Below are 14,557 nucleotides of genomic sequence, written 5' to 3' on the forward strand. Positions count from 1 at the left end.
TCCCCTAGGGCTAAGAGTTTGCAGGTACGGCATCCAGATCTGGAGAAATGGTGCTCTGCATTTGGGCGATAGTTTTGAGTCTCTAGCCTCCCATATATTTTATATAATTGTATTTTTTCCTGCTGTTCTCAGGCTACTTTGGGCTTATGTGAAGTAGATTTTATACTTTTATCAATTTGTAAAACTGTCTTCCCAAGGAGGCTTTCATTAAAAAGATAGGACTTGCTGATAAAAATCTAAAATTGCTAGAGAATGCCAAGATTATTGCAGGGGTTCTCAACTTAGCCTGAAAACTTGACTGGTTGAATGTGTCTCAAGGACTATCCACAATGGATATGCATGTGAGAAATCTTCATGCACCTCCACTGTATGCAAATCTCTCTCATGCATATTCGCTGTGGGTATCCTGAAAACCAAACTATTTCCTGAGGACTGGATTAAGAGCCCATGCTCTTGTAAAGAACAGTAACAAGGAACAATATACACACACTTAACACTCACCCTTTCCACATTCTTGAAGTACATTTTGAAGTCCGTCACTGTCAACATTCCACTCACTGCTCCCATAAATGGACAGATATACATCACATCTTTAACTGTAGAAAAACAAAGTGAAGCCTCATTCAGTGTTATCTGTGCTTGAATAAATTATTCAAAAAAAATTAATTATAAATGCCAAAAGACAACCTTATGGTTCCATCTTTGGTCGTCAACGTGATCACCATTTTATTGCTTATCAGCACAAATAATGCCACACCACCTGCTGTTTCAGGCATATGCAATCTCACAGCACAATGTAACCAGATACTACCAACACTATTGTAAGTCCACCAAAACGTAAATTGTAAGCCACTTTGAACTGAAACTTGTTTCTGGATAATAGTGGGATACAAGAATGCATAAATAAATATATACTCTGGCCATACTTGATAACTGGGTATAAGAACAGCCAAGCTGAGTCAGACCAATGGTCCATCTAGTCCAGTATCCTGTTTCCAACAGTGGCCAATCTAGGTCACAAGTACCTGGCAAAAACCAGGTATTGTGGTAAGAAAGCGAGAGCAGAAGGAAACCTCCCCAGCAGGCAAAGGCAAAAAAAAAAAAAAAACCCCAGCAGGAAGAGAAAGGACTGACAGAACCAGGGATCGGGAGGTTCAAAAATATTACCTAGGCAGCAGACATCTGAGTTACCTAGAACACTCCCTGCTATTAAAAAGGAACCAATCATCTTAGAGGAGGAGGAGCTTCAGATTCCTTGGAGCCATACAAGACTGCCTCCCACTAGATGGGGAAGAGATGTTCCATCACCAAATCTAAGGTGATTGTGATTGCTGAGGAGGCTGAACCTGAACTTTGCATTTATCCAGAGACCATTGCTGGAGACCATTGGAGATTACCAGAAACCCTTAGGAGAGGAAGAAATTGAGGTGCTGGACCAATGGCAGACAGACGAATAAAAATCTGGACTTAAAAGTAAACCCAGGTGAACTTTCTTGTCACACAGCTGTGCAGGTAGTAGGCAGCTAAATTACTCTAAGAAGCTATTTGTGTAGGGCTGTGACAAACTGAGCTAGCCAACTGGGGAAAATGCTGCTTTAAAGCTAGTCAGTCTAAAAACCTGGGAGTGGAAAAGAAATGAAAAGAGGTATTCCAAGATTGATATATTATATAATCCACTCTGACAACAGAGAGAACTACTGGTTTTGAAAGACCGTGGGGACTTAAGTTGGGGCATGAGTAGTTTGGTCAAAGAAATTAAAGAGATGCAATTAAGGGACTTCTGAGAACTCATTTTGATAAATAAATTTGTATATTGGAATAGGATACGTTTGCTCGGTGGGAAGCTTTTTCCTCTTGAACTTAAAGCAAGGATAAACATCTAAAGAGACTTTGTATCCGAGAGAATCTTCAGCTGTGTTAATTTTGGGTAAAGACTTATTTATCCTTTATTTAGTAATTTCACCTTAAATGTACTAGTTAGCACCAAGATGGACGCATGCTGATTTGAAAGCCATATGGAGTCTTCCCTGGAACTATCAAGGGCAAATACACAGGAAGAATATGCCACAGTATGTATTTCATTAAATCCATGCACAACTGTGAGAAATCAAGCATTTTGGGCAAGCCCTCCAGAAAGTGATGAGACTAATATCTATATATTTAGTAAATCCCTGAATCTGTACTCTACAGGTCTTGCCAATCTCTAGTGGGGTCTAGTCATCTTTATCTGATCACCGATTCATCTCAGACTGGTCCACTACACCCTCTGTCTAACCAAGCGTATTTTTGAACCTGTAACCAGGGTACTTTTGAACCAGGCAGACATTAAGAACTAACCTACCAACCAAGGATTACATATACTACTGGACTGCCCTGTTTTGCTTTTACACTGGGTTTACATGGTAATCAGGTGATTTAAGAAATGCACACATACTGTTTACATGTAATTACTTTTTATAGTACAGTATGGTGAAATTAGAAATTTTATTTAAAAAATGTATAGCCCACTTTACTCAAAGTGGGTTACAAAAACTCATACATAATTAAAATAAACATACAATCAAAACGGATCATATCTATTCAGAAAACGCCATTTGCAGGACATAAATAAAAAAAAGTTTGCCTTTTTGCGGATGATACTAAGATTTGTAACAGAGTGGACACCCGGGAAGGGAGTAGGAAAACATGAAAAAGGATCTGCAGAAGCTAGAAGAATGGTCCTAAAGGTTTGGCAATTAAAATCCAATGCCGAAGAAATGCAAAGTGATGCACTTAGGGAGTAGAAATTCCACAGAGATGTATGTGTTAGGCGGTGAGAAGGGTCACCCCCCCTGATATGTACAGACGGGGAGAGGGATCTTTGTTGTGATAGTAGCCGAGGATCTGAAGGCGAGAAACAGTGTGCACATGCGGTGGCCGTAGCTAGAAGGTTGCTAGGCTTGTATAGAGAGAGGTGTGAACCAACAGAAGAAAGGATGAGTGATGCCCCTAATAAATAGTCGTCTGGTGAGGCGGCCCCACCTGGAGGATTGTGGTTTCATGTTTTGGAAGGACTGTAATCTTGCTAAGGATGTAACAAAGAATTGAAGCGGTGCAAAGAAAAGGCTATAAAAATGGATGGGAATTGGCTTAACAAGACGTAGAGGAGAGACTTGCTGACCTGAACATGTATACCCTGGCGGAAAGGAGAAACAGGGGTGATATGATACAGACGTTCAAATATTTTGAACGGTATTAATCCGCAAACAAACCTTTTCCATAGATGGGAAGGCAGTAGAAACTAGAGGACATGAAATGAGACTGAAGGGGGGCAGACTCAAGAAAAATGTCAGGAAGTATTTTTTCACGGAGAGAGTGGTGGAATGCCCTCCCGAGGGAGGTGGTGGAGAGGAAAACGTTAACAGAATTCAAAAATGCGTGAGAGAAACATAAAGGAATCCTGTTGAGAAGAAATGGATCCTCAGAAGCTTAGCGGAGATTGGGTGGCAGAGACGGTGGTGGGAGGCGGGGCTAGTGCTGGGCAGACTTCTATGGTTTGTGCCCTGAAAATGGCAGATACAAATCAAGGTCAGGTATACACATAAATTAGCACATAGGAGTTTATCTTGTGGGCAGACTGGATGGACCGTACAGGTTCTTTCTCTGCCATCATCTACTATGTTACTATGTAAATAACTTAAAATCTATAAAATACACTTCTAAATATTTTAAAAATTTCAGTCTACTAGAAAGCTTTCATAAAGCAATAAGTTATTAATAATTTCCTAAATTGTTGTATACTAGACCAACATCTTAAATAACCAGGAAGTTTATTCCACAAAAGAGGGCTGCCACAGAACATGCACGATTTCAAACCTCTAAGTAATGATATGCCATAGCATTCGGACTATATAATTGCTTATTTGATACTGATCTCAACGAATGTGATGGAATATATATATTTTTTCAAAATATAATTGAAATACCCAGGCACTTCAGCATAAATCAGTTTATAAATAAAAAAATCTTATAATGCACTCTGCAACACCAGCAGCCAGTGTAATTCCTTCAGTACAGGAGTAATGGGATCAATCTTTGAACAATCAGCAATTAGCCAAGCAGCCGCATTCTGGACAATCTGCAAAGCCTGAGTTCAGGCAGATGGCATTCCTGAATACAAAGAGGTACAGTAATTAATTCTAGTAAGGACCAAGCTCAGCATGCTGTCTGAAATCAGTTGCAGGCAACATGTTCCTCAATTTATTCAAACGGTGAAACTGAAAAAAGAAGTAATGATCACTTGATCCACCTGATTTTGGATTGAAAGTGACTTTGGGCAAGTCACTTAACCCTCCATTGCCCCAAGTACAAATAAGTACCTGTATATAATATGTAAGCCGCATTGAACCTGCTATGAGTGGGAAAGTGTGGGGTACAAATGTAACAAAAACAAAATTAGGGCGCCTAAATTAAGCAAGCAAGATTTTACAGAAAACGACATGCCTTGATATGACAAAACAGTTTGTAAAGCAGGGTCTAGATCTCCCCACATATATAATTTCAGTTTTGGATAAGTTCAAAGACAGCTTATGTTTAAACATCCACTGATTGATTTTATGAAAATATTGCATCAATTGAGAGCTTGGATCCAGGAAATCTCTCTCAAGGGGGAAAACAATTTGAATATTGTCTGCGACTGCGTACATCCTATATGACATTTTCAATTCTTTAAACACAGAACCCTAAAGAGGCCAAAAACAAATTAAATAGTGCTCAAAGGTCTGACCCTTGAGGAATCCCTCGTCTAACTGGAAATTATTTGTTTAGAGCAGTGATTCCCAAACCTGATCCTGGAGGCACCCCTTCCAGTCAGGTTTTTAGGATAAACACTGAATATTTCTGAGAGATATTTGCATGCACTGCCTCCACTGCATGCAAATCTCTCTCACAAATATTCATTGTGGATATCCGAGTACAAGGAATATATACAGCACAAGCCAAAGCTCATCTGGCAAGGGCATCTTTTTTTAAAGATCAAAAGGAGCTGAAAATTCCATCACAGAGAAAATGATGGAATGGTGGGGCAGTTAGGTGGGACATACCTGAATTTCATTAAAGTGGTGATAAGCACACTAAGCCCTAGTCTGATTTAACTGAATCACACCAGTGACTAGAAGACAATATCCCTCTGTGGATGAGGCAGACATTCCCTCCTTTTTTGTTATGTTCAAAGACTGCTCCTTTACATTTCAAGGACCTCTCCTGTGAAATTATTACACTTCAAAACTGAATGCAGCTCTATGGGCTGAGAAGATAAAGTTCCAGAGTGTCATGCTCATTATCCTTCTAGCCCTGAATGACAAGTGTGAATAATGCACAATTAGGCACACTGTGGAACAGACCCATTAACCAGACATGGGCCTATGCAGAAAGCTTTGTGGTATAACCACGGCTCTACTGCGAAATTAGTGCCCCAAAACAGCCATGGCATGCTATAGAGGCTGAATGAATTTTGGTTTTGGTACTGGCCCAAAATCCAGGTTTCGGCTGAAAATGTCCATGCATTTTCATCTGAAACCAAAACTCCTCTCCCCTGCGATCACACTCTGTTCCCTCATCCCACTTGGGCCTACCTTACGAAGAAAACTCTGGTGGTCTTGAGGTCTCTGGGGGCAGGAACAAACCCCACTTATTCCTGCCCCGTGCTGCTGCTCCGTCGAAATAGCTGCCAAGTGAGGTCCCCACAGTCATTTTGCAAGTGGAAGTTGGAACCAGCACAGGCGTGACTGCTGAGACCTACAACGCCAGTCTCAGCAGCCATTTCGACAGAACAACAGCATGGGGCAGGAATAAGTGGGGTTCATTGCTGCCCTTGAACAGACCACTAGGGCTTGCTTCTTAAGGTAGGCCCAGGCAGGCTAGGGAGGAGTAGTTTCAATTTTGGTTTCTGCTGAAACCAAGCGGCCAATTTCAGTCACAGATTTAGTTTCAGGAGAAATTGAAGATCCTGGTTTTGGTTGGGCTCTAGCATTCTATAGGCAATGAGAATGGAAATTACTGCTGCATTAAAATCATGGCAGTAACCCACAGCTCACTGCAAAATGTCATCCTACCTGTAAGGGTTTGAGTGGCGACTGGCTCAGGACCAGACAGGACGGGTGACATGACCAGCAATTACCACCCTGACTTTAAAAAAAAACAAAAAAACAATTGCCCTGATGTCTAGCAGCACTCCACCCAAACCCCCTTTGCATGCACCGTAACTAAAGGAAGGAGTGAATTTTTCCTTTATGTGTCGGACTGACCTCCCAACCCCATCCCCACCCGGTGAAATTGGCGGTGCAGGAGGCAGAAATGAGTAGGCATCACTCCTGCCTCTAAGATAAGGTACTTGAGGGGTGGGGAGCCACCAGGGAAATTTTTTTTGTTGGGGGAGGTCATGTCAGGAGGAGGGGGACCACTGGACAACCAGGGATTTTTATTTTTTAATTTCAGGGGGTTGGGGAGCCACTAGGCACCAGGGATCATGCTGAAAGCTACTGGGGCAGGTGGGTTGGGTTGGGTTGGGGGTACCATTAGACATTCTCAACCAACCCTTCTATGAAGCACTGGACTTCATAGAAAATGTCTTACGTTGTCTGTGCATCAAAACCCGGTTACCTCTATGCACTGCAGCAGACTACTTATCGGCCTCATCATCATCATAGATTTTGTAGCCATGTCTTCTGCGCACTCAACTCCTCTCTGCATTGCTCAGGTAACATAGGTATGTTGCTCAGAAGGTAGCATGAGCATACAAACTGCGGTAACCGCAGTTGTGCTTTCACAGACTGTGAGGCTGTTGCAGAAAGCATATCAGAAGACTTTCTTTACATGACCTAGACACCATTTGATTCCTGCTTTTTTCCTCCAACATTCTGAACACTGATGCAGTCTCAAATTAAATTTTAGCAACCTAAGCTACTCAAATATTTTTCAAAGCCTCATACTAGCAAAGAAAAGTAAATTAATAAAACCAAATGAATTACATTGTCTGTTTTTTTTTGAGAGTGAACAGAAAGAAGAAAAAAGATAGGAATGCTTAGAAGCATCACCTACTTGTACGTTTCTAATATCCTGTTTGTCAGAGGAATGTACATAAAGGTTAGAATTTTAATACTCATTCTAATTAAAAAGTGAAGCCAAACTTTAAAAAAATAAAAAAAAGAGAAAGCTTTGTGCATATTTAGAAAAAGCAGTAGTTTTTAGTACATAAACAGTACTGTACTTACCAATAGCTTTAACTGATTCACCAGGAAAAAGCGGTGCCTCTTCCATCTGTGCCAATTTGTTTCCATCCCTCAGTGCCTGGCAAGGACCCAAAGTCAGAAATAAATCCCTCATGCCATCTGTTCAACGTTGGCACATTCACATTCTTCCACAAACACCATAACAAAAGCATTTAACAACAAAAAATGCAGCTTCCTTTTTGCAAAGCATTATCAAATAGTAAAGCACAAAGGGAGAGTAATGTACAATTTGAACAATTACTGTAAAGATGATCCTATGGCATTTTGTGTTTAAATCTGCCCAATGGCGTTAGCCAGAAGGTGACATTTAAACCTGGTAAGGAGAGAGGGCAACTACCACCATGTGGAGAACCCTGCTTCTGCAGAATGGCAATAAAGAGACTTGCCTTTCAGGTCTGAGCTGAAAAGGGAATAAAATTGTATGGCAGATCAGCTAGGAAAGTTTCAAAGAAAGAAAACATGAGAGAAGTTGGAGAAATGAGGAAACGAACACGGTAATCATTTATCGTAAGAGGCTGTGATTTTTGGATAGGGTATACATTTCAAAATTTGTCTGTACATTTTGAACATGGTGTTTGCAACGGATTCCAACAGTTTTGCAATCATTTAAAACTTGGCTGCTACTGTCATCGCAGCAATTCTCTGGCTGCAGTTAAAGTTGAAATCCAAATTCCTGCAGTCAAGTTTTGTAGGGAATGGGAAATGGTATTTTCCTTTGTCAAAAAGTTTAGTCAGGGCCGTGCTAACCCGGTAAGCGAGGTAAGCATGGCAGGGGGGCGCTTCCCTCTGGGGGGCGCCGCCGCACCATGCTCACCTCGCTCGCCCTCCCCCAACATCCCTTTTCTTTTTTTTTCTTTTTAAATTTACCTCCGTGGTGGCGGTTCCAGCAGCGCAGCGTCAGGGAAGGAGGCGGCGCTCCCGACGTCTCTAGCCTTCCCTTCGCTGTGTTCCGCCTTCTTCTGACGTCAAGGATGACGTCAGAAGAAGGCGGAACACAGCGAAGGGAAGGCTAGACGTCGGGAGCACCGCCTCTTTCCCTGACGCTGCGCTGGCCGGAACCGCCGCCACGGAGGTAAATTTAAAAAGAAAAAAAAAAAGAAAAGGGATGTTGGGGGAAGAGAAGAGGGTGGGCAGTTGAACAATGGGAGCGGGAGGGCAGGGGAGAAACGACAGCAAGGATGCGAAGGGGGGGGCATGGGAGAGAGAGGAGCATGGATGCGAGGGGGGGTCATGGAAGGGAGAGAGGGGAATTGCTGGAAAAGGATGAATGGAGGGGGCAGGGGACAGAGGAGCATGAATGGGCATGGATTGGGAGGGCAGGGAGAGGTTGAATTGCTGGATAGGGATGAATGGAGGGGGACAGATGGGCATGGATTGATATGGATTGCAGGGCAGGGCTCAGGGAGAGAGGGGAATTGCTGGATAGGGATGAATGGAGGGGGCAGGGGACAGAGGAGCATGGATGGGCATGGATTGGGAGGGCAGGGCTCAGGGAGAGAGGGGAATTGCTGGAAAGGGATGAATGGAGGGGGCAGGGGACAGAGGAGCATGGATGGGCATGGATTGGGAGGGCAGGGCTCAGGGAGAGAGGGGAATTGCTGGAAAGGGATGAATGGAGGGGGCAGGGGACAGAGGAGCATGGATGGGCATGGATTGGGAGGGCAGGGCTCAGGGAGAGAGGGGAATTGCTGGAAAAGGATGAATGGAGGGGACAGAGGAGCATGGATGGGCATGGATTGGGAGGGCAGGGCTCAGGGAGAGAGGGGAATTGCTGGAAAAGGATGAATGGAGGGGGCAGGGGACAGAGGAGCATGGATGGGCATGGATTGGGAGGGCAGGGCTCATGGAGAGAGGAGAAATTGCTGGACATAGAGGGGAGGGAAGAGAGATGAAGGAGATGAAATGAGGGAAAAGGAAGAGAGGAGAAAAACTGCACATGGATGAAGAAAATAGGCAGAAGCTGAGGACCAGAAATGAAGAAGAAAGGAGGAAAGGAAAGAAATAAATGGAAAGGAAGCCCTGGAAATGGAGTTAAGAGGACAGATAGCAGCAGAATCAGATACTGGGCCAGCATGATCAGAAAAAGAAAGTCACCAGACAACAAAGTAGAAAAAAAATCATTTTATTTTCATTTTAGTGTTTGGAATATGTCCACTTTGAGAATTTACATCTGCTATCTTATTTTGCAATGTATAGCAATTTATTTCTAAGAATATTGCTGACAATTCCTGTCAGAGTGGCAAGTGGTGAGCGATCATTTTCACGGGGGGGGGGGGGGGGGGGGGGGGGGGCGCCGCTGCCGCCAACTGATAGTCTGCAGGGGGGGTGCGCCGATAGGCTGCAGGGGGGCGCCAGAGACCCTAGGCACGGCCCTGAGTTTAGTCATTCTACTTTGGCAACTGTTTATCATTGTGACCCTAACAATTGGATAACAGGGTGTAAAGCTCCCATTTTGAGAACACAAAGAAGAAAAAACCTTTGCAAAACACAAGCAAAACAGCAAAGGTGACAAAGAGAAAATGTTACAAAAGAGATTGTTTCCAGAACTCACAGCCTAACTGCTTACAGTAACACATTAAACACTGTGCTGTAATTTTCCTTAAAATAGTTGAGAGTCAGTCAAAAAAAACCTGCTTAACAAGGAGCTCCAACATACTAACATAAGTTTTCTGCCTGCTGAAGAGGTCACTCAGCATCCACTGAATAGCCAAAAAAAACCTACTTGTGGCATCAGAACTCTGAGGCTGAAGTCTAGCACAAAGTACTATTAATTTTAAGGAACCTCCCTGTACATATAGTAAACACGACCAAGTATATCACTGATCAGATGAGTTTGCTAAGCAACAAGTCCTGTTCGTGACAGAGACAAAAAAAAAAAAAAAAAAAAAAAACAGTACTTGGACATCTTGCTATAAATCAAAGAATGAAGGAGTACAACATTTGACTAAACTTGCAGGTTTCTAGTTCTGCCAGTTTTCCTATAAATACATAAAAGTGATAAAATTCATAAAAAGGTGATTCACTGATTATTTACAACTTTGAAAATGTGATGTGACAGAGGCCTAACATATTTTAACCATTTGATCATGCAATTGTTTATAATTTTCAAACATTTAAAAGTAAGTATAGATTTTGTTTTGTATTTATAGTCAGTCATACAAATGAAAAATTAAAATCTATCAATTACTTCTTGGTATTTTCTCAGATCAATTTTCTAGTGGCAAATCCATCACCTTAACCACTCGGCCACAACTACAAGCTTGAATTTCACAATTTGTTCCTATGATTCTAGGAAAAGACTTTTGGATTTCTTTAAAAATGTGTTTTTAAAAGTACAGGTGTGTCTTGGAAAGCTATAGCAATCAAGCAGATTTATAACCTTTACTTAAATAAAAGTGTCAGATTGTGGATGAGCAAACATCGGTATCTGCATGAGATTACTATAGCTGTGCACTTTCACAGAAAACACAAATCAAATTTTCTTGCTCATGTTGAGCTTCCTTTACCCAGAGACTTTAGAGACCCCACCATGGATCTTATTATACACAGAACTAGCTAAATGTTATATGTGCAAAGCAGTCATTTATAGTAGGGTTCAAGGGGCATACCTGAGCTGGCCTTGTGACAAAACCATGTACTACAAAAGCAGGACTTGAACACCATACCCACCCCCAGATGAGGCCTAGGAATGCCATGGGTATAACCATTATAAATAACATTTATTGATGGGCGGGAAGAAAGGCCTATTTACTAAGCTGTACTAACTGCAAAACATTAACAGCAAAAATTGACACATGGTAGCTGCAAAACCTCTGCAGTAACTGTTGGAGACATTCCCAAGATTCTGGGGAAGGCAATGACCATAATAGCAATGTCAGTAATGCTGGGGAACTATAGAATGAACAGTTCGCAATATCTCTGAAGGTAATATTGAATTGTTCTGCATTACCAGTTAATGCACAGCAATCACAACAGTGCCATTTTCATGCCTCTGATTTCGGTATTTTAACCCAGCAATTAATACAGTACAAAACATTAACTGGCTTTCTTTTTTATGTCTGCATGAATTGTTCATCCACATTAAAACCCATATTCAACACTTAAAACACACCTTAGCAAATAGGCTCCTAGGTATTTATCCACCCTTCTCCTCTCTAGTGGGAGTGGTGGTGTTTGCAGTTGAATTTTTAGAAAACATTTTTTAACAGGGTAATTAAAAACCAAGTTAAATGTTGGTTTTAGTAAATTGATTTAAATGACAGTATTGTGCTCAGAATGTTTTTGATATGGCATGGTTATGTAGTTAATGATTGTATTTTCCTCATATTAACACATGGTGACCACTGGGTTACCAGCAGAATGGAGTGGACTCCCAAAAGAAATTACTTCACATTTTTATTTTTCTCATCATTTTCCTCTTCATCTTTTGTAAACTCTCACCCCATATGACATGCTTGAGCAACTCTTAGGAAACCTTCACTGGTACAAGGGCTAGAAACACTTTCTTAGACTATCCCTCAGTATCACTCTGCAGCCAGCAAAGGGGTCATAATAGCAATAATTCTTTTCCTGCACTCTCCAAACAGCACTTCCTCAATATCACTGTAACAGATTTAAGCACAATTACACTGCGCAGTGATATGCAAAAGAAGCTATGGCCTGAGCCACAGGTGCTGGCTTGTTTCTTGGAATATTTAAAATGAGACAGCAGGTGACTTAACCCACTTTTTCTAATACAAAAATGAAAGTTTCAGCAAAAATGTGTACACAAATGTTTTCAGCTTCCTGTCCTTAGAACAAGCAGATCTAGTTGGAGATTGTGGAGAGTACTTCCCCTACCTAATGGCAAATGTTGACATTAGCATAGCAATTAAATATCAGGAGTCAGATGAGTGCAGTACATATAAAATGAATCACATAATTACCATAGAATTGGTCTAGAAACCTACAGGAAGGGTTAATCCACACCCTACTCTGCAAGATAGGCAAACCACTGTGGGGGGGGGGGGGGGGAGTTAGCTACTTGTGCTATCTTTAAGAGGGTTATTTTACTACAAGTTGTGCTATTTTAGCACAGGGTCTCATTGCATAAAATAACCTGTTTTAACAGTAACTCACGTTGATAAAAAAAACATGAGGCTTGGGAAAAAATTTAGTATAATTATTTTTTATTTATGAAACTTAGCAAATCTTCCTCCTAGAAATGTTCCTAAGTTTCATATTTCGATAAAGATAATAACTATGACTAACAAAAAAAACCCCCACACAGTGACAGAATAAAAGAGTCGCCACACATGTATCAATATCATACCATAACTGCTATGGGAACGTCAAAAAATACTATATTCTTTAAGATAGTGTCTATTATAATGTTAAACTTGGGTGCACTAGCGATTGTGAAGCTGGATATATAAAGTGATCTTGCACAACTATAAAAATACTAACAGCATTCTGAAAATTCCTATCTATGCAACAGTAAGTCTAACTACACATTTAATAAACTGAGTAAAACTTGCCACCTGATCAGTTCCTGCTTCAGAAAGATAGCCATTGTGTTCATCCTGAAGCTCCTGCTTAGCATGAGGCAGCATTGGGCAAAACAAAGGTAACAAGGAGAAAAAACACATGCAGACAACAGGTCAAAGGGCAGAATATCTTTTTTTAAATTTAAAAAACAGACAAATACTTTACATGGATCCTTTCAAGCAACACTTCATATACTGGATACAGGATAATAAAAAGAAAAAAAAAAAATCACCACCTAATATTTAGCAGCTCCAAAACTGAGGAACGTTACTAATTTTATGTTTACATTTTTATATATTGCTTAGCCTTATAAATATTCTTAATTTCTACCCGACTACTCTGCTGATTCTTTCAATCAATTTTAATTCTCACAGTAGAAATTACATTCGTTTCCACTCCTTAAATACACAGCCGCTAAAGTAGGTACCAAAATGCAAGGCATGTACTGTCTTTTTAAAAACAAGCATTATGCAACAGAATAGAAGGAAACTGGCATGCTTCAGAAAAGAAAAAAAAATCCAAAACAATGCAGAGGCAAAAATCCCACTATTTGACTAGACACACACAAAGTGTTGCAGTCAGTCCAGGAATGGAAGACTGGATTTTCAGGGCTTGCCACAGCAGAAGCAATGAGTGAATCTAGGGCTCTGTTTACTAAGCTGCGCTGTAGGCGCGCACACTTTTTAGCGTGCGCTAATACTAGAGACAGCCATAGGAATATAATGGGTGTCTATCATTAGTGCATGCTAAAAAGAAAACAGGGCCCCAAAAAAGCACACTGGAGGTGTCCCTTCCAGGCCTCAGGCTGGCAGAAATCCATTGAGCTACTACATGGAGAGGAGTTGTGGCAGAGAATATTAAGGGGAGAAAACCCAGGAGCATTAAACACACACACACACAAGCAGAATAAAAGGGCATCTCATGCACTGAGAAATAATATAATTCCCATAAATTAAAAAAAATATATTTAAAATGATGTTTATTGTTTCACTTTTCTCCATGGTCAGTAAAGGAGTGCTAGTGTTTTTAGTGCACGCTAAATGCTAGAGACGCCCATATATTCCTATGGGCGTCTCTAGTGTTTAGCGCATACTAATCATTAACGAGCTGAAAACTATAGTGCGCCCTTTTCCCATTTCTGCAGTTGGTTATGGCTGCAGCTATTCATTCACAGCTGAGAATAGGCAACACAGACCAACATGTTAAGCCAGTGCCCTATCACAGCTTCAGGTATATAAGCCTTTCTGAATAAATTAGCTCATATGGCTCCGAAGAGGGACAGAGTTTCTCAAGCGAGATCGGAGGTTGGCTAGGGAGGCAATATGCTGGCAAAGAGATAGGAGGTGGGGAACATGTGCTGAGGTTTGGCAGCAACAGAATGAAGAGGGGAACCATCCTCCATGGAATTTAACCACATCAGCTAGTACAAACAGCTACATTTTTCTGATGCTCTTCTCTCTATGAGCTTGTTCAGATTATAGGACCTACAGCTGTTTTTCTAATTGAGTTTGTCTGAATTATATATTACCAATGCTATGTAGTTTTTTTTTTTTTCTTACATAGTAAAAAAAAAGTCTTCACGATGCTCCAACCTTGTTTCGTACTCAAGATAGAACTCTCTGGTCACCCAGAGTGGAGGAGTAGCCTAGTGGTTAGTGCAGTGGACTTTGATCCTGGAGAACTGGGTTAGATTCCCACTGCACCTTCTTGTGACTCTGGGCAAGTCACTTAACCCTCCATTACTATGTAAACCAATTTGAATG

The 14,557-nt window shown here is 41.2% G+C and overlaps 1 protein-coding gene across 1 annotated transcript in view; it reads right to left on the reverse strand.

The window, feature by feature from the left end:
* The window catches only part of MTMR1 (myotubularin related protein 1), a 142,683-nt gene that overhangs the window by 88,141 nt on the left and 39,985 nt on the right, over positions 1 to 14,557 (reverse strand). The window contains exons 4-6 of the mRNA XM_030208930.1: positions 12,788 to 12,838; positions 7,251 to 7,326; positions 502 to 596 (exon numbers count right to left, since the gene is read on the reverse strand). Of these exons, the coding sequence (XP_030064790.1) occupies positions 502 to 596; positions 7,251 to 7,326; positions 12,788 to 12,838 (222 nt within the window). The remainder of the gene's footprint in view (positions 1 to 501; positions 597 to 7,250; positions 7,327 to 12,787; positions 12,839 to 14,557) is intronic.

Source organism: Microcaecilia unicolor, chromosome 7 (assembly GCF_901765095.1).
Source record: "Microcaecilia unicolor chromosome 7, aMicUni1.1, whole genome shotgun sequence".
Classification (NCBI taxonomy): Eukaryota; Metazoa; Chordata; class Amphibia; order Gymnophiona; family Siphonopidae; genus Microcaecilia; species Microcaecilia unicolor.